The following is a 19,804-nucleotide window of genomic DNA, read 5'->3' as shown; positions in this document are numbered from 1 at the left end:
AAATGTTGAATATATTTTAGATATTGGGTTTTTGTTTCTCTTTTGCTTAAGGGGATTTGCGCAGTACCATAAAACTTGTGAGTCATCTCTGCAAACAGGTAAACAGGTAAATTCAAGTTATGGGATTCCCCTGTGGTTCCAAGAAAGATGTATGTACTTTCCAAGCCCCGCTTAGAAAGCTCGAAAAGCTCGGCTCGTTCTGGGATTGGGAGGCTGTGGCGCTTTCGAGAGAGAGCTTTCCCCATCTCCAAGCTCGTTTAATCCAATCCGAAGTGGAAAACGAGCGAAGCGGGTTTCGTGATGTGGCGATACCATCAGTTCGACTTTCGACGCGCTGCCAGAAACATCGTGAGCACCGCTTAGCCAAAGTATATATCCAAGAAACATATACTATATATGCTGATGCCCAGAGAGTGGGAGTTCGAGTAACTCAACAAAAAAAGAAACAGAGAACTGAGAGCGTTCTAGTGCCAGTCAAGTTAATGTTTAGTGCATTTGAATTGAGCGGGCTGCAATAAATAAACAACGTTTTTCCCACCGTTTACAACCAGTTGAAGCTCTAGAAAAACAACAAGTGAAAGTGCTTCCACCAACCGCAGCAAAACAAACGAAAAACCAAAAACCAAACCAAAACAAAACCAGATCTTTTAGCTGATTACTGGGCGATTTCGTTTTTGTGCATTTGTGATTAACTTATTTTTAGCTGCTAATTGTTCCAAACCGAAGGTCACGCAATCGCCAAACGTTGGCCTTAATTTTGATTCAGCTCGAATTCAACTCGGTTACCAATTTATTGTTGATCTTCCGCGGAAATATTAATAGAATAAATATTTAAACAAATCTGTTGTTCTGACTAAAAGCTTAAAAAAGAATTCACTTTCCCCCAACTATTTGTTAAATAGTTAATCTAAAAACAATATTTTAAGTAACAGACTATTTGTCTTCTTTAAAATATCAGTTTATTAATTGAAGCCCCTAAACTTGGTCCCCTTCCTTTCGATACAGAAAAATACATATAAATTCCCGACGGATCCCAGGAAAAACTGACGCAATGAGCGCCGTTGATGCTATAATCAATTACAAGCGCAGTCCCAACGAGGACTTCTACGGTCTGCTCCATTGCGATGAGAACTCATCGGTAAGTTGCCACTATCCTATTCTGCCACTATTTTGTAGCTATATATAATATTTGACCATCCAACTTCAGTGCACTTTCTCCTCTGTAAATTATTCCTTTTGCTTTTCATGGCTGCCCAACTCACTCGGCTCATCAAACTTTTCCTTCGAATTTAATTAGGGACTAATCGAATTGTGGCCTTCAAAAGTGCGCCTAATCGAATTCGGAGCAGTTTTGAGATGCGGTAGCTTAATTTAATTACTTTTGTAAGCCTTAAAGTCAAATTCCTTATTAAATGCTCGTGCAGGCAATGTAAACCTTCGCATGAAATCATCTATGAAATCAGATACAATTCGTGTGGCGTCTCAGCACTGAAAGAAACAGAATACAAAATACCATAAAATCTTACCATATGCCAGTGTGAGCTCTGTTATTTATTTTCTCGCAGTGTGCCACGAAGGCGAGAGGTTTGCTTTGAGAATTAGTTTCAATTACTCAGTCAGCCATCGTAGATTGGCAGAATTGGCGTTGATCCGCCGCCGCAGCAGTTGCAGTTGCAGTTGCAGTTCGAGCATCGAGTGCAGTTTGAGTCACAGGTTCATAGACTCACAATCCAGGGACTCACCATGGCCACCAAAGTTAGGAGCCCATCTAAGCCAAGCGATTGTTGGCTATGCCAACTGCTGTCTGAAGAGAATTAACGAGCTCGGTTTTGGCAGGCAATCTCGGGCGGCTTAATGGCATTTACCCATCGACAGACTCGACTCCACAGCCCTGACATTCATCCTGAGCTGTCACATTTTCTGGCTCAGCTGGCTGCCAAAGCAAAAGGTGTAAGAACGGCAGCTCTAATCAAATTTATTGGCCCAGAAAATACTTTTTGCTAGCTGTCGATTGCATCAGGCTGAGTGGGAATGGAATCTATTGAATTATGCAGGAGCTCCGGGAGCTCCAGGAGCCGAGTCCTGGAATCGATTTGGCTGAGCATGTAAATAAAATCAAATATTTGTAGAGAAAACCGAAGGAGGAGCACTAAGGCACTAAGCATTATGGCACGGCCCTTATCACGTAGCCCTAGATTTTGCCACCGACCCCTGACCCTCAGTCATTGTTTGCCAAACCATCTCTATCGCCTAGGATCTATACTGGCCGACAATTATCTAGACTTGACGCCCATTTCCCACTTAAGAATGCAGCCATGCCATTCTCATGCAGATTAGACTGTCGGAATTTGCATAGGCAAGCCAAACAATCCTCTAATCTCTCCTCTAACCAACCAGAGCTGCACAAACTTGAAATGTTTTCAGGGCTAATTTGCAGAGGAGATCTGCAAGCGATTCTGGCCATTTTAATTGGCCGGGTGCAATCTGATGGGGGAATTAATCAAGTGGAAATTGAAATTGGTGCTGTTGATTGCGGCGACAATTTATTGGCTTGCAAGGCATTAATTGGGGCCATTCGATTGTGTGATGCAAGGTGAAGTGCGCAGTGTGTGAACTTTCCCCTGGGATTCCCAGTCAACCAGTCCATTGAAGCTCGAAATTCAACGAAAGCCTTTAGAACTGATTGCATTCGTCTAATTATAGAAAGCCGAAGGCTGCGACTGCTGCGGCCACGTACACCATGGCGTATGAGCAATATTAATTGCGCTGAAATTAATTATACGCACCGTTGACACAGCAAATGGAGCTGAGCGCAATGCCTGCAAGTAATCCACCTTCAGCTGCTGGAGGAGAAAACATCTGTGGGGAATGCAAAACCATCAATTCTGTCAACATCAGAGGGACACATACTCGTATATAGTTTTCGAATACCATGGTGACCTAAATATGTTTGCTCTATGGCAGCTGCTTTTTGACGTTTCCCCCGCGAACAATGGACTCCAACCCGAATGGAATAAAAAGGTGGACCCATGCTGGTCATTCTCATCTCTTTTCTGTGCGGCTGCCTTCGTCCTTTGTGTGCCGACCGATGGTGCGCGAAAAGCCATTTCCATTTACAAGACAATAAACAAGCAGCTTTGTACGCCGAACACTGCGCAAAAAGTGTGTGTATTTTCGGTTACATCTCTACTGCTACCATAAATGATGTGGCAGCACTTGAATTACAGTTTAAGGAAACTGTTACAGCGATGGGATGAATAAGTTTGTAAGCTGTTTTAGTGCCAAGAAGCCCTAGTTTGGCGCACTGTTGGCATCATCGTTGTCATCATTTTTACTTGTGGTTCTGAGGAAAGTCAGTATCAGATCATCGTTGGTAGCTGTCAACTTGTTGCTTTTGGCCGAAAGACACTTGGGCTTAATTAATAGCAATTGTTTGCCAAGTGTCAAAAGCCTTTTGCCAGAGTCAAGGACACTGACAAGTGAATTAATTTGGCAGCAGCATTTCGAACCCTCAAAGTTTTTCGCCTCTGCCCGCAATCCTTCCGCTTTTCCAACTGCAAGTACGTAGTTTTCCCAACCCGCCGCAAAAATAATGGCAAAAAGCGACAGCTTTTCTATTACTTTAAGTGGTGCTTAACTGCGCACGAACGTTTTTGCTCGTCAAGTTTTAATGTTTGCTTATTGTTATTTCGTATTTCGTTGGTTGGATGGCTGGGGGTTTGGAAAAGGGAGGAGGGGGTTTGATCCCCCCTTTTTGCGGGGGATTTGTCTGCCAGTGACAGCTTACCTGAGCTGCGGTCTCCTTGGAAATCTGAAAGCCGCAGAAGACGTTCACATATCACTTGTGTCCTTGTTTGCCCTGCCATTATGTAATGTGTAATACACACAATTTGTGTGCCGGAGAGGGCATTTTAAAAATTTATGCCACAAAATACTTAGTTAATTTGCATGGAGGTGAATTCATCGACGCAATTCACTTAGCTCGCCCGACTAATGTTGACTTTTTTTTTAATTTTTCCACGTTTTCCTTTGCAGCCCGAGCAGATCCAGGCCGAGTACAAGGTCCTGGCCCTCCAGTACCATCCCGACAAGAACTCCGGCGACAAGGAGGCGGAGGCCAAGTTCCAGCAGCTAAAGGTAGGCTAAAAGGCGAACGAAAACACGGGAAAAGATCCAAGGGAAAGCGCCCGAAATAAAGAAAATGGCAAGCGTTTCGGAATTTTACATATTTAATGAAGTTTCCAGGCGTGTGGCTGCTTTTTGGGGTGCGGCAACTGGGTGGATTGTGAATTTGACAGCCTGTGGGGCAATATGTTTGAGATGAAAGTTGCCGGAGCGAGCTTAAAATTAAAAGATGTTTAAACCTGATACTTATTCTGCTTAAGCATCCTGGCAGCAGGCGAAGTACTTCGAAGGTATTTGGATACCCCGGGCGGAATTTATCCAAAATATATCCCTGATATCAGAAAAAGCTCAGGGAACAATTATCGGAAACACGCAAATCGAGTTGCTCTGGGAGTATAAGAATTATGAGGGATTTACATTTAAAATTGAAGCGTATTTGAAAAAGAAGTTACTTTAAGGTACCTCCGAAATTCAAAGTCTTCTTAAACATTAGGACGTTGTTTGAGTTTTCTGAAAAATTTTCAACGCATTTTAAAGTACTATAAAACAACATTTATTTTTTAAAAGAATCAACAGCATTAAGTATGCTGGACTAGAAAAATAAAAGCAACGTTCTTTGTACATTGATACTTTAGATTCAAGAAAATCCAAATTCATGAAATTCCAAGAAGTCGAATATAAATGAAAATGCAGAGCGCAGTGAAAGTTGAACTTCTCGGAAGTTGGCGGACTTTTAGAGCCGCACAAAAGGCTCGAGTTCAGTTGCGAACTTTCTGTTTCTGATCTTGATAAATTGTTGGAGTCTGTGGCAGGCATTTTCCTTGAAACCCCGCTGATAGTTTTCCCCTGATAGTTTCCTTAATTAGCTGGCGGCCCACGCAACCGAATGCATCTATTCAAAATCATGTCTGTCGGTTGGCGAAAGTTTTAAGCTGCGTTAAACAATGGCTGCCCTTTGCACTCGCACACACATGCACTTAACCCACTTACGCACACGCACACTATTCAGTGGCACAAACACAAACACACACACACACAGCCAGCCTGGCCTCAAATTGAATTTTCCAGGCTACAAAAGAAAAACAAGGCGGCAACGATGAGATAAAATAAATTACCCATACGAAATATATTTTTTGAAAACGTTTATTGATTTTCCTCATCAAAGGACCAATAGGGGCGGTAGGGGTAGGAAAATGGGCGTGTCGGAACCTGACAACTCATTAACGTGTGGCTAAAAACGAAATTAAATTGATGTCAAGGGGAAAAGAGTGGGATGCCTGAGGTAAAAACAAGGCTTTCTGATGGGGGATGATGAGCCCTTTATGGAGTGGAAAACACGAAGGTAAAATTAGATTTCATCAGATTTTGCAGCTGAATTTACAATAATTGGGAGTAAGTGAAGAGGTTGCACTTCCTTGAAGGCCGAAAATATAATATTTCCTAAAGTAAAAGTACACAGAACTAGCTGCAATGCAAGTTAAATCAGCTTTCTGGAATTAAAATCTTTTATGCAACGGATTTTGCACCGAGAACTTAGAATTTTAATTAGTTATTTGTAGAATTGCATTTCAGGAGCATTCAGTAGTGGGTTAAGGTCCTAATTGAGTTTACTGCAGCTCCCTACAGGTTGCTGATGTATTATTTTTTCCCAGTCCACGGCGAACACGAAGTTTTAACACACAGAAATAACAAAGGACCAAATTAAGGCGAAACGTGAGCCCCTCGCCCTTCAATATTCATGAGGGTCCTTCGTTCTTGGTCCTTGGTCCTTGGTTCGTCCTGCACTGGGCAATTTCCCTGCCGAGTCGTAATAATACTTATAGCTGTTCGGAAGCTCCTGTGTCGCTGTCCGGCGGAAAAGGAATGCTCCGTACAATTTACGGCTCGTAATATGGAACGTGCGTGTGTGCGGCGCTCGTAAATATGCCAGGATATGCAGGAGGACTTACCTTTATGGCTGGCCATAAAACAAAAACCGTGTGTGTGTGTGGCCCATGAAGCGTTTAAAATGAAATGTTGAGATTTTCAGAGTTCAGGATTCCTAGGCGAACATTTGCAGATGCCACAGATTTTCACTGAGCAGCATGCAAATGAGCCAGGACTTCATCAGCATGGCATTCGCCTAACAACTTACAACACAATTTCCAGCTGTCAAGCTGTCCCTAAAAAATGCCTCGGGATGTCGAGAAATACTGTGAGATCCCATAGTAAAGAAAGGATAAACAATCCCGAAAGGATGAAGCCACAAGTTTGGCGTTCTGATTCTTGTCATGTGCAGATGAGCCGCTTCCGAACTGTTAATTGCTGTTTTCGAAGGACGCCGAATGATTACCATGAAAAACTGCTAAACGATTGCCCTAATTGTAGACAAACATATCGTTTGCCTCCAGGTTATCCAGCTCCTTTGGAGCTCCTTTGGATCCGTGGGAAAGGGTGATTTGCACCTTGTTTGCTGACCCACATAATCAGTGGGTAGTGAAATAATTGATTATCATGTAAACAGGGCCCCAAAAGCCGGCGGAACAATAAAACAGCAGGCCAGCGATGAAATCTCAGAGCCTCAATTGAGCATGTGTGTAAGTGGATGTCTGTCTATCTGGGTATCTGCACTGAGATAAAAATGTACGTGATTTCATCTAAAGTCGTGTGCTGAAGAATGCAGAAATCCTGGGGATACTTCAATGGTCATACTTTTAGATATATTTGGAAGTGATTTCAAATCTTTTGGTATTTTGTTAGCACACCCAATATATAAATATAATTACACATTATCAAATCCCCACTGAACTTTCTCCGTGTATCCTTCTGTGTGTCTGCAACACCCTTGAAGCGTGTCGGTGTCTACCGTTGTGGCCATAGGTGTATGTTGGGCCTGCTCGTAAAAGTAGTCAAGATACATATCGAGGCCCAGGCGAGGCTATCAAAATCACTTGAGCGTGCAAATATGTGAAAGCCTCTCCGCAGATGAGAGTGTGTGAGTGCGGGTATTCCCCGTTTGCCTGAGTGTGCTTGTAAGTGTGTGTATAGGTGTGTGTGTGTGTGTGGTAGCGCCAATAAGTGTGCTATAGTGGAGCATATGAAATTGATTAACATGCAGGAGACCGAAGCAAGGCGGAAAATGATGGGTTGGCACCCGAAACCTGTGCAGCTGTTGATTTTGCACTTGAGCAAATCCGAATCCTGACTTTCTGGGGGCGTTTGGCTTTGCAGGGGGCGTGGATGTTGTGTGTGTGTGTGTTGGTGGTGTGCCCCTTTCATGTTTAGTTTCGAGGTAAATACATTATGGCTTGTTTTTCCTTACACATTTTGTGCTGCAAAATGAGAAATTTCAGTGAATCTGTGCCGCAGATTATTCATGTAAGGAAATTTCTAATTTCGTGAGCAACAAATTCCAATGAAATACCGAGAGCAAGGTCTTTGGAATTGGTTTACAAAATATTAGAATGTTCCTGATGAATTCCTTTGTGGCCTGATTGTGTTACCCATGTACATGGTTAGTAAAATAAAGCAACTGCATTTGAATGTGCAACTTTGAAGGCTTCTTGTTTGTTTTGCACAATGAACATTATTGAGTTGCATAAACATTCCCTAATTTATTTCTACTTGTACGGAGAATCAAAGAGAACGGTCGAGGGTATTATATTTCAGTACATGATTGCTCTGCCATATAAATCCGCTCAAATGATTTTTTTTTATTTTCGCAGGAGGCCAAGGAAACCTTGTGCGATCCGGAAAAGAGGGCCATTTACGACAAGTGGCGCAATAGCGGCATCTCGATGAGCTACAAACAGTGGCTGGGCATGAAGGAGCATGTCGGTCAGGTGAGAAGATACACGATTGCCGAGAAAGTGGATAAAGAGGTATGCGTTATGGGCCAGGAACTCAGCGAACCAGAGAAGTAGAAGTCGCCCCTTTCTCCCTCACTCTGTCTAGCCCTCTCACTCCCACTCACTTCGGCACGACGGAAGCCTCCGATCCCTTAGAGTCGTCCTTGTGTCCCGCTGCACTGCGTCAACGCTTGGCCTTGTTTTGGAATTTCTTTTCATTGGTTTGTTTGCCGAGCTCGTAATGAAATTTGTAAGCCAAGCCGGAGTTCATTTTTGCTGTAGCACAATTAACGCGATTATTCATTACCCACCCGAATGCCACCCACTTTCCCGCCCACACGGCTCTATGGTAATTTCCGCTGCCGAGCGAAGCGGAAATTGTCGTCATCCATCAGCGGCTGACATTGTCCGGCTTACAAAAGGCGTGGAGGGGGTTTTTTGGGCCCCAAATCCGCATTTGCAATTCTAATTTTCAGCTCGGACACCTAGCAAAAACTTCAGGACAAACGGCAACAGTCCCTTGAATTCTATAAAATTCCAGGGGGAAAATAAACAATACAAATTTCATTCAAGGTAGTTCATTATGACGAGGGTGTTCTTTTGTTTTGGCATTTGTCTTGTAATTAAAATTTGTCATTGTGTCTTCTAATCTCCCTCAGAAGTTCCATGCCTGGGAACTCAATTCTTGGGAAGCAAGATGCTTCAGGAACTCAAACTCACTTTTTCAATTCATTTTGAATATATATTTTACCAATTACTTCAAGCAGCGAGGCTTAAATCAAATTTCAAATTATTATTATTTTTATTTTTTTTCTAAATGGCCAGTAGCTTACCAACTCTGTAACTTTATCCCTCAATTCTCAGTGTTCCCCGTGCTATGTAGATGTGTACAATAGAACCAAATAGAACCCCTCTGCCCCCATTTCTCTCTGTGTCTCTCTATAAGCCCGCTCCTGAGTGCCCGCTGAAATCCACCGAATGCAAACCTATCTTGAATGTGCCTCTTCATCCAACTCCGTGTCTGTGTGTGCTTGCATGCGAAGTAAACCAGGACCAGTGCACCGAACCAAAGTGCCTTGGTCCTGGACCGAAACCGCGGGAATTTTATCTAATTAAATGCCTTTGTACCCCCAACCAACCAAACCAACCAAACAAAAGTCGATGCACTGGGTGACCCCCAAGACCAAGGATCGCATGCTGCCGGAGAGCGGAGGAGCAGCTGCCCAGGCACCTGGCTCCGGGGCAGGATGCAGCAGCGGTGGCCTGACCGCAGCCTCCCCCAATCCCGCCCACCGGCGGGCCTCGGAGGGCGGGGCGGCCTTGTACTACGGCAGTCGCAAGGGGGAGTGGGGCGGCGAGAACACCGATGTGGCCAACAAGTTCCGCAACTACGAGATCTAAGATGAGTCAGATGAGCGACGGCCACAGAAACGAGTTTCAATTTAAAAAAATATATATTTCAAGTCAAAGCGAAACCGAAGAGCGGGCAGGAGGAAAGTTATGCAATTATATCAAAAATATTCTGAAAAGGGAAACAAAGTTTATTATCGATGTGTAACTTAAGCGTTGCGAACTACAGAGCACAGATACTCTTATATAGATGTTTATAGGTGTACAAAAAAATATATCTAGAAAAAATGGTAATTAACTAACGTATATTTAAGTGAAAGAAACTGTAATTTCAATAAACTCCCCCGATGAAAAATCCCAGGCGGAGCGGCAAGAATTTTAAGTTGAAGTAATTAGTCAAATTTTAACGCAGTCATGCATATAAAATATACACAGCATATACTATATACTATATATATATTTATGTAATCAGTGTATTTGTATATCGATGTTTCAAGTACCATGAATGTACCCCCACGACAATCCCTTGGCAGCAAACAAAACTAAACTAAAGCTAAAGCTAAAGCTGTAACTGTAACTGAAACTAAACTATTACTAACCTAGTGACAGTCTAGCGATTTACCCACCACGAGCCAGAAAATGAGAACATATTGAGAGACATGGTAAAGCGAATTTAAACCTTTATACACACGACACATTTGCATAGTCAAAAAACGTAAATCTCACTCGGTGTCCTTTTTAACTGCAACATTGCGAAAAGCTCCCATGAACTGTTTTCCCTACCTGAAAAATCATTTTCGCAGAAAATCTACAAAAAAAAAATATGACAAAATATTAAAGAAAAATCAAAAGAAAAAAAAAGTCAAAGAAAAAACAAAAATGTGCAGAGAAATTTATATAAATGTTTTGATGGATAGAGCGGTGAACTTTTCAACTTATACATATAGCAGAGAATATTGTCATTATTATTGTACTATTACGCGCAGCGCAGAGAAATAATTACTACATAAATGTTGTTGCTGGATTTAAATGCATTACTTATACAACTACATATGCAGATCGTTTTAAGACATACTCTATTGAATTTATTCAAATACACACATATTGCGGATAGAGCAGACCAGACCCAGATCAGATCGGGACAGAAAGGAACCGAACAAACAACAAAGGTCAAAGAACAAAGAACAAAGGAACAGCTGCAAGCCAAAGGCGTGACCCCGCCTAGCTCTGACCCCTTAGAAGGGGCGGTGGGCGGGGCTCCAGCTAGTACTAGCAATTACACATTAATTAGTGTTGGTTCCAACTGGAACAGATCACAAATAAATCAACTTTTTGAAAGGGGTTCCCACTCCTGGCGGAACCTCAGGTATTCAATCACGTGTATTTACTAGGGGGGATTGTGGAAATGAAAGTATTTGATTTTTGGCATGTAAGTATATTAATATTCTTATTCTAGAACTCTGTTCTCTTAAAGCTTGAAGGGATTGCCTAAGATTAATGGCTATGTTATCAAGAAGCTGCCTCCGCTTCATTTTGTTTGTGCAGCTCCAAAATTTGCGCGTAACTGGCCAAGGAATCATCCCAAAGCTCACAGGGTCGACGATCGGATTGATCAACCTCACGGATCCAGCGATTCTGAACTATAATGTTTACTGGTTATAGAAAATACAGCTTGCACATGTGATGTATCTGGAAACATACCCCACTTGGAACCAGCGATTATGGGACATGCACCATGTTGCGTTCTCACGTCGCCGACTCCAGAGGCATGAAGATTATGCCAAAAGGCAGCTAAAATGTTAGGCTTTTGTAAATGTTTAAAAACTAAATATTTCAGCAGTTTACCTGCATATTTCTTGGGTTTCAATAAAGTTCTCAGCTGCGGAAATGCAGTGCCTCCACCTTGCGAAACATCCGAAAGCTGTAAATGTTGCTATGTTAATCAAACTTTTATTGAAATCCGATTACTTACATAAAATAGAACTGTGGCAATGCGGTTGCCCATTTCGGGCGAGGAGATCAATCCGGCATCAATCTGTTAGTTGAAAAATAGATAAGCCACATAAACATATTTCTAGGAAATAAGCCAACTCACTGTCGTCTGGTAGAACCAGTCCATGTGCTGTCCGTAGTGTCCTCCGATTCCGTAGTTGGCGAACTGGTGATCCTCCGCGTACTTCATGTTCAAGTTGGTCATGTCCGCCACTCTCTGATCAATGGTGGACAGCACCTTGTGAGCCGAGACTGGGATGAAGGTGAACTGGCTGGTCCTCACATTGGACACCACCGACTCATTGTGGCCCGTTACTGTGGCTCGTTTCAGCCGGTTCTCGGTAAGCTTCCGTATAACATCGATCTCGCTCTGGTATATGACATCGTGGTAAAGAACGAGCAGGGGATCCTGGAAGAGCTCCTCTGCCTTGAGAGGAGCTATCCACAGGAAGGGGTGTGTCTCGGTCACGTAGCCACAGCGCAGATGCCGTTGCTCCTTGGGTGTGAGTCGCCAGTGGCCACTGCAGGTGAGGCTGTAGGCCTGGAACTCATCCACGGGTTCACCCTCCTCCGGAATGGGCTGGAACGGAAATATATAATAATTACCAACCTAAATACCTTGGGTCAGAACCACTTACAGCATGTTCTAGGATGGGTTTGGATTCGTTTAGTAATGCCTTTTCATCTAGAGAATCTATGTAAGTTTCGTAGTTCTTGGCGTGCTCCTCACTGGCGGGTTGTATCCTGATGAGCTCCTGGTAGGTATCATTCAGGCCACGGAAGTCCTCCAATTCCTTCTTGGCCTGCACAAGAAGGACCAGAATCTGTGGCTTGAGTGCCTCCTTCCTTTCCCCACCCGCCAAACGATCATTGGCTTCCATTAGCCAGGAGTGCGCCAAACGTGGATGCTGATCTCGTAGCGCCAGTCTGGCTATGTCCACACAGTGCTCCGCGTTCAATTGGGTGCTAAGGAATACACAAATCTGTAATATGTTGAATACATTAGGTAGCTTTTCCGATTACCCATAATCCACGCCATCCAAGATGCCGCTGGCCATTTCCTTGGCCTTCAATCTATAAACATACTGCAACCTGAGAAGCCCATCTATCGCTCCTTCGAGTTCCTTTTTGTCGGGCATTGTCTCACGATGTCGGAACTTTCTAAGCCGGGTCAGCGGTTCTAAAGACGGGTAATCATTAATACTACTTCTAAATCAAAGTGTTTTAGTCTTACTCTCGCCCGTTGAAGCTGCAATGAGATTCTCCACTCGCTGCCAGTCTACTGTGAGTCTCTTGTTCAGCAAATATTTATTAATGGGACTCTCAAAATAGGCGGGTCCCCATTCACGAGCCTCGTTCCTTTCGTTCTCGAACTCCCGCAGTCGGCTGTTAAATAAATTTAAATATTTAGAGCCTTATACTTTTAAATGCAATTTTTCTTACGCTTTGAGGAAATCCAGTTTTCCCTGGTTATCGGATAGGAATTTCTGCATATGCAGCAGCATTTTCTGTTCATAGCCAAACACTTTGGTCATCTCATGTATGGAGGAAAAGAACTCGGCTCCAGAAACGGAGTAGATTACTTGATAAAATAACAAGAGCAGTACTGACAACACCGGGAACATCATTCTGTGTGAGATCCGCTCTAAAGAGCTCTTCGATTCCAACTGATTGCGGCATTTGACCCCTCGGAATATTACAATGGCCACGAATGGTCAAGAATCAGAGGCTTTAGGCGATTAGAAACCAGTTCTCACACGCACCCAAAGAAAGTGGCGGGTTCGTTGAGCCGGCAACTGGTTTTGCTTAGATAATAACTAATGTGGGTCTTATGTGGAAATGGCATAACACGCAGATGTTAATGGCTTGATGGTCAGCTAAGACGATTCTACACCTATGCAGATAACCGAGCTATATGTAAACAGAAGCCTTATACTAAAAGTTGTGGCAATTTTCTCTAACTATTTCACAAATTATGTATGATGCATGGCAAATTAACCATTAAGGTGTACCTAATAATCGAATAATTGTAATTATAATAAGGCTCTGAAGTTTTACTATATTGCTAAAGTTAAGATTGTAGTAAGATGCAGAATGCCGATTTTCAAACTTCTATTTGGGGTTATTTCCTGCGTAAGTCTCAGCATGGGTCAAGTTGAGGATAAACAACCGCGCTTTGCAAGATCTGTAGTGAATATGGATGACCTGCTGCATATGGAAGACGATCTGCTCTCCAACTTGGAGGGGTTCACGGAAAAGCTGTCACAGAAAGCAAAAACCATCAGAATGTGAGTCGAATTGCATAGCTTTTCATAAAAAGATTTCTATGAGCTAAGGTTAACCTAAAGGGGGATTCAACAGATGAAGGAGCAGCTTGAAAAGAACAAAATGCAGAAATCCTTCGAGTCTTGGGACTTATTAAGGAGTTACTCCATAATTCGTCACATGCAGGCGGATTGGTTGATGTGGAAAAAATACTTGGAAACACCCGTGATACTTGGTTCGTAATTAAGTCCTAATATGTTAAAGTTATAATGCTGTCCATTCCGTAGATCGATTGAATTATAATGAGTCAGAAAAATTAAAGATGCCAAAGGAACTTGACTTGTTGGATGCTGCTGAATCAATTAGACGAATGCAAGCTACCTACAGAATGATATCCAATGATATTGCCAATGGTTTTCTATACGGAGTTCAGTATGAGTATGTACAAGTACCATTTCCTTAGAGTTGTTATTTGTACCATGTCAATTCAAGTTCAACACTGGCACCCATTGATTGCCTTGCAATGGCTCATCACTTGATGAATCAATCGCGGTGGACGATTGCCGAACAATGGATTCTGGCGGGAATTGAAGCCCAGGATCGGAAAGGTCCTCGAACAGAGATGATGTTACTCAGGGGACCATCAAAATCAGAACTGTATAGAACACTAGGTAAAGTGCGGATCGAAAGGAGTAAGTTTGAAGAAAAGAAGATGAACTATGCCATGATTAGGGATACATTTCCGTTGATTGTAGGAAATGCAGGAGGAGCCTTGCAAGCTTTTAGAGCTGCACTCCAGAGTTCGCCCCATGATCCGGAAATATTCCAAGAGTATCAAAACTTGAAGAGGAGACTTCTTACGCTATCATCAAGCGAACCGATCAGAGAGGAACCCGTTGATGACATCGATGAAATGGAGCTGCCGCCCTGTTGCAGTGGCTGTTGTGAAGGGCCCCGGAAACTGAAAAGACTATATTGTGTGTACAATGGTGTAACTGCTCCTTTTCTCCGCTTGGCCCCCATCAAAACGGAGATTCTCTCGATTGACCCCTTCATAGTCCTTCTACACGACATGGTCTCCGTAGAGGAGGGTGCTCTACTAAGAACTTTCAGTAAGAATATGATCTCTCCTTCCGAAACAGCAGAGTTGTCTGATTCGGAAGAAAAGAGCATATTCGAGTTTGAAGTCGGCAGCTTCCGCACTTCAAAGTCAGTTTGGTTGGATAACGATGCCAATGAGGCGACCTTAAAGCTCACTCAACGTTTGGGTGATGCAACTGGCTTGGATATAAGTCACTCAGAGCCCTTTCAGGTCATCAACTATGGAATCGGAGGCATCTTTGAAAGCCATTTCGACACGTCGCTTCAGGACGAGAATCGATTCCTTGACGGATATATGGACCGACTTGCTACCACACTTTTCTATGTCAGTAAATACTTATGGTCAATTACATTTTCCTATAATCAGTGTGATTTACCTGATTCCAGCTAAATGATGTGCCACAAGGCGGAGCCACCCATTTCCCAGGTCTAAACATCACTGTGTTTCCCAAGTTCGGAACTGCTCTCTTCTGGTACAATCTGGACACGAAGGGCTTGTTGCGACTCCGAACAATGCACACCGGCTGTCCTGTCATTGTGGGCTCCAAATGGGGTTTGTTCAGTCTGCATCCTTTGATATCCTTGTGTTCTATGAGCTCCTTTACCCTTCACAGTTGTCAGCAAGTGGATAGACGATAAGGGGCAAGAGTTTAGGAGGCCCTGCCTAAGATCGCGCCAAGACTCAAAATATTTGCCTTCCATAGAAAAGATTATTATCTAGCCTTTGCTATTAATAATTAATAAGTATTTGGAGAAATCATATATGTACGGTAAAGAAACATTAAAGTTTCTAGACTTTTAAGCGCTTCAAGCCTTCAAATTAAGGCGTCACTAATGACCACATAAATTAGATTATGACATGAATATGAATATCGGTAGAGAGCCTGATATTTCTCAGGCTTGGTGCACAGTGGGTTTCAGCATGCTGTTCTGGAGATTGGTGCTCCTGGGATTGCTTCTTCTGTTCCTGAGTCTGAGCTTTGGCCAGTGGCAAGAGAAGGATGTCCAAAAGCGCTATTCGCGATCCGTAGTGAACATGGATGAATTGCTGAACATTGAGGACGATCTTGTCTCAAATGTGGAAAAGCTGGCGGAAGCGCTCTCCCGAAAAGCCAAGACCATTAAATGGTGAGTACAACCTAGGTCGATACATTCAAGGATTTCCTAATGCATTGCAAGCTCTAAAGGGGTGTCTTCAAGATGATGAAAAGGCGACAGAAGTATAAAACGTCTAGGGAACTTTTTGCCAATCCAATTGACAGCTTTTCCCTCGTTCGTCACATGCAATCCGACTGGTTGATGTGGCTAGTGTACTTGGAAAAGCCTGTTGGAGAAGGTTAGCTACTTGGTTAGAGATATTTCTTACTACTTATCAGTTTTTTCACAGAAGAATTGGCTTATCTGCACTCAAGGATGCCCTTACTGCCAAAGTACTCTGACTTTATAGATGCAGCTGAAGGAATTCGTAAAATGCAAGCCACCTACCAGATGCTTGCGTCGGATATAGCCAACGGTTTACTAGATGGAGTGCAATACAAGTAAGTCATATAGTAATCCCTATCATGAGGATCTGTTTCCCACTGATTTTACTTAAAGCTCCTCCCTGAAACCCATTGATTGCCTTGCAATGGGCCATCATCTGATGAATGACTCGCGTTGGTCTGCTGCCGAGCAATGGATAAGTGCGGGCATTGAAGTCAAAGGGAAAAAAGGGAAAAGTTCTTCGATGGAGATGGAGTTACTGAGGGGTCCAAAAGTAGCTGACCTGTGCAGAACACTGGGCCAAGTTCAAATGAAGCAGAGTGAGTAGAAAGTGCATTCAGCAGGTGATTTGGGTTGGGCAGGAGATCTCTGTTGATTGCAGAAAATCATGAGGCTGCTCTTCAAGCCTATCAGCTTGCCCTGAAACTCTCGCCTCATGACGCGGAAATATTTGCGGAGTATCGAGTGCTGGAGCAAAGATATCTTACGTTGTCGAGTATCGAACCGATCGAGCAGGAGGATGAAGATTCGGATGGAGAGAGTTTGCTTTTTCCGCCCTGTTGCAGTGGTCGCTGTGAAGTTTCCCGAAATCTGACTGGATTGTATTGTGTATATAACCATGTAACTTCCCCATTTCTGCAACTGGCACCCATCAAAACGGAGATTCTCTCGATTGATCCCTTCGTATTGCTCTTCCATGACATGATCTCCCAAAAGGAGAGTACTCTCATTAGAAGTTCGAGCAAGGAACACATGTTGCCGTCTGCCACAACCGACGTAGATGCCAGCGGTTCCGAGGATCATGTCGCCACATTCCGCACCTCAAAGTCTGTTTGGTATAGCAGTACCTCTAACGACACGACCAAGAGGATTACCGAGCGCTTGGGCGATGCCACTGGGCTGGACATGAACTTCACGGAGTACTTCCAGGTCATCAACTACGGGCTGGGGGGCTTCTTTGAGACGCACTTGGACATGTTGCTGTCGGACAGAAGCAGGTTCAATGGAACCAGAGATCGCCTGGCCACCACCCTGTTCTATGTTGGTATTCTGTGTTCTGAGCAGTGGCTTCTTAAGTTCAATTCCTTCTCCTGCAGCTTAATGAAGTTCGCCAGGGCGGCGGCACCCACTTCCCCCGGCTAAACCTCACGGTATTCCCGCAGCCAGGATCGGCCCTTTTCTGGTATAACTTGGACACGAGGGGCAACGATCACACGAGTACCCTGCACACCGGCTGCCCGGTCATCGTGGGCTCCAAGTGGGGTTCGTAGACTTGGAGCTAAATTAGGTTGTATATCCATGAACTTTCTTCCTTCGCAGTCATGAGCAAATGGGTAGAAGATGCTGGACAAGAGTTTAAACGACCCTGTGTGGACTCAAGTTCGAGCACCAAAGAGTTGCCATCAGCTGAGCGGCTTTTAATTTGACTATAACACTTTACGTTTTTACTTCCAAATATCTTAAGAAGTAAGTAAAAAAGATGATATATACAACCGAGTGTCATTATTCGTGGTAGAATGTAAGTAATGGATCAATAAAGATGACTTCTGCTTTTACTGGCGCCAGCAGGGAATAGAAAGTTTTCAGCTTTGTATCATAGAAGCAGTAAAGACTTCTGTTTTGTCGAAGTCTATATTGCTTACTTTCAATATTAAATTCTGAGCCTTTGGTTGGATCGAGCAGCATATGAATGTTTAAGTGCTTTTGCATCCTAAGCATCTGTGCATTGTGAGGATTCGACTTCAGAGCAAACTCAATTGTTTCGAGCGCCAGACGCCAATTTTCTAAATAGTGATTGAAAATTAAATTATTCTTTGCAGTTGAAACAACTTACGCTGTTTCACATAGACTTCTGCCAGTTTCAAGTACAAGTCAGCGGCTTTCAAGTTCAGAGAAGGTAGTATGGGATCCTGATAACGTGGACTATCCAACATGGACAGAGCCACCTGAAGCCACTCCTTGGACTTGTCATAGTCTTTCCTATCCATACAGTGATCTGCCAAGACAACACAATCGCGTGGAGACATCAAGTACCTGTGGCAAATAACCACTAATTTATATAGTTAAATTATAAATTACTTCAAACATACTTTGTCTGAATGCCTAACATTACACCGTTTGCGATATCTTGCGGATGCACATGATAGGCATTTGATATGTTGGAAATGCATTGGCATACTTCTGAGATATCATTTTTGGTAGGCAAGTACTTCTTCATTGATATTAGAGATGCCAATTCATCTGCAATACTTTTCTGCTTAAGGGTTTTTAACTTGAGCACCTTTAACTACCTCTTCCTGGATCTTCCTGTAGGAAAAGCTGCCAGTGCGTCCAGTCCGATTGCATGTGATGGATTAATGAGTAACTCCCCACGGGACTGGATACAATAGCCAACTTGTCTCCTTCGAACTGAATATGATATGTGGCCAAGTCGACCAGAGCTCTGAAGAATATTGATTAGACTTTAACTAGCTAACAACAGAACTTACTCGTTGATTGTGTGTAACTTCGTTTCCAAGGCGTTGATATAGTTATCTAAATATTGCACTACACTTTCTTGAATCTTTAAAAGATTTATAAAATTTGAAGAATGCCGAGTGTCAGCGTTTGAATAAGATATATACACTATGATTAGTCCAACTGAAAATATAGATTCAGACTTCATGACCACGATTTCAACTGATATTTGCTGAAATACCTGATACATATATTTGTGATTATTGCTGCCCCATTTCTCCACTCATAAACCATAACTAATACATTTAAACAAATCAGATCGATTTTATTTTTGCACATATTTACGCTCCATTTGCTATTCCCTTTACTTTGGTATAGAGATCCTCCACCTGACTCTCACTAACAGGGCTTAGAACTTCATAAAGTTCCTCTTCCTCGGGACTTAGTTTTTTATAACCATTAATAGTCAGATTTAGCCAGTATTCCGCATCTCTATAGTTTTTCTTGTCGTATGTATGCAGAGCGAATTGCAGCGACTCCAAAGGACTATTAAACGGAACAAAGTAGTACAATTTGATATAGGTTCGTATCTTACCTAAACTCGAAGTTTCCCAGGGTGTCGTTCTTATGGAAATCCAATGCCTCTTTAATGGAGTTCGTATATTCATCTTTTGTTGGAATCTCATCCCACATTTCCTCAATCTCGGATATATATTCTAGGGCACATGTTGTGTTTGAATTGTAGGGTATTCATTAGTCTACTTACCTGTGGCCAAGGGCTTTTCCATTAGCTTTCTCCACGCTTGCCAATCAAAGTGCAAGTGGTGCAATAAAGAGAAGCTACTGAGGGGATTGCCCAGATACACTTCAGGATCCTTTCCCACATATTCCAGCTCAGATTTTCGTTCTTCTATATAACTGCCCAAGAAAGTGTTGAAGAATTCCACATACATTCTAACTATTTACCTATTTAAGGTAATAATGTGATCCTGAAGGTTCTCCGAGTAGCCTTTTAATTGCGTCTTGAATCGCGTATCGAGATCTATAAAGCCTTTCATCTTTGTACAATGAACCTGCCATTTGGGTAAAATCAAAGCAACCAGAAGAGTCGGAAATCCTAGAGAGCTCCACATGACTGAAAAAAATAAAATAATTTATTTGGAACCAAAATGGAGGTCAGCAGTAGCGTGACAAACTAGATTATG

General features: G+C 42.9%; 5 protein-coding genes across 7 annotated transcripts; 3 read left to right on the top strand and 2 right to left on the bottom strand.

The window, feature by feature from the left end:
- Nucleotides 1–280: 280 nt before the first annotated feature.
- LOC6538906 (J domain-containing protein) lies at nt 281–10,676 on the top strand. Of its 2 annotated transcripts, XM_015193608.3 has the most exons (5): nt 281–368; nt 1,006–1,138; nt 4,036–4,137; nt 7,830–7,985; nt 9,111–10,676. In XM_015193608.3, the coding sequence occupies exons 2-5, from the start codon at nt 1,052–1,054 to the stop codon at nt 9,351–9,353; spliced, it is 588 nt and encodes a 195-aa protein (XP_015049094.1). In that variant the 5' UTR covers nt 281–368; nt 1,006–1,051; the 3' UTR covers nt 9,354–10,676. The 2 variants fall into 2 exon arrangements, with proteins under 2 accessions (XP_015049094.1, XP_002099410.1); XM_002099374.4 differs by lacking the exon at nt 281–368 and having other exon boundaries at nt 7,830–7,946.
- A 45-nt stretch (nt 10,677–10,721) lies between these two features.
- LOC6538905 (prolyl 4-hydroxylase subunit alpha-2) lies at nt 10,722–13,320 on the bottom strand. The gene is made up of 9 exons (XM_002099373.3): nt 12,738–13,320; nt 12,529–12,680; nt 12,318–12,474; nt 11,933–12,260; nt 11,398–11,874; nt 11,275–11,337; nt 11,148–11,223; nt 11,004–11,093; nt 10,722–10,942 (listed from the first exon to the last, which is right to left on the bottom strand). Exons 1-9 carry the CDS (start codon nt 12,920–12,922, stop codon nt 10,812–10,814), a joined length of 1,659 nt encoding a protein of 552 aa, XP_002099409.2. The 5' UTR covers nt 12,923–13,320; the 3' UTR covers nt 10,722–10,811.
- Nucleotides 13,321–13,362: 42 nt separating this feature from the next.
- Nucleotides 13,363–15,462, top strand: LOC6538904 (prolyl 4-hydroxylase subunit alpha-2). The gene is made up of 7 exons (XM_002099372.4): nt 13,363–13,582; nt 13,643–13,794; nt 13,847–13,997; nt 14,052–14,251; nt 14,315–14,985; nt 15,048–15,213; nt 15,275–15,462. The coding sequence occupies exons 1-7, from the start codon at nt 13,389–13,391 to the stop codon at nt 15,379–15,381; spliced, it is 1,641 nt and encodes a 546-aa protein (XP_002099408.1). The 5' UTR covers nt 13,363–13,388; the 3' UTR covers nt 15,382–15,462.
- Nucleotides 15,463–15,553: 91 nt separating this feature from the next.
- Nucleotides 15,554–17,632, top strand: LOC6538903 (prolyl 4-hydroxylase subunit alpha-1). Of its 2 annotated transcripts, none has more exons than XM_015193607.2 (7): nt 15,554–15,788; nt 15,848–15,996; nt 16,051–16,198; nt 16,257–16,462; nt 16,525–17,183; nt 17,240–17,405; nt 17,463–17,632. In XM_015193607.2, the coding sequence occupies exons 1-7, from the start codon at nt 15,583–15,585 to the stop codon at nt 17,567–17,569; spliced, it is 1,641 nt and encodes a 546-aa protein (XP_015049093.1). In that variant the 5' UTR covers nt 15,554–15,582; the 3' UTR covers nt 17,570–17,632. The 2 variants fall into 2 exon arrangements, with proteins under 2 accessions (XP_015049093.1, XP_002099407.1); XM_002099371.4 differs by having other exon boundaries at nt 16,048–16,198.
- LOC6538902 lies at nt 17,524–19,750 on the bottom strand (the record flags this gene model as incomplete). Its single annotated transcript, XM_015193606.3, is given in 10 exon segments — nt 17,524–17,926; nt 17,977–18,176; nt 18,233–18,383; nt 18,434–18,585; nt 18,632–18,821; nt 18,824–18,895; nt 19,000–19,145; nt 19,195–19,315; nt 19,366–19,517; nt 19,566–19,750. Coding segments are annotated over 10 exon segments (1,650 nt in total), but the record flags the coding sequence as incomplete, so codon positions are not given.
- Between the last annotated feature and the right edge of the window lie 54 nt (nt 19,751–19,804).

Source organism: Drosophila yakuba, chromosome 3R (assembly GCF_016746365.2).
Source record: "Drosophila yakuba strain Tai18E2 chromosome 3R, Prin_Dyak_Tai18E2_2.1, whole genome shotgun sequence".
Classification (NCBI taxonomy): domain Eukaryota; kingdom Metazoa; phylum Arthropoda; class Insecta; order Diptera; family Drosophilidae; genus Drosophila; species Drosophila yakuba.
This window is presented reverse-complemented; position numbering and strand designations above follow the sequence as displayed.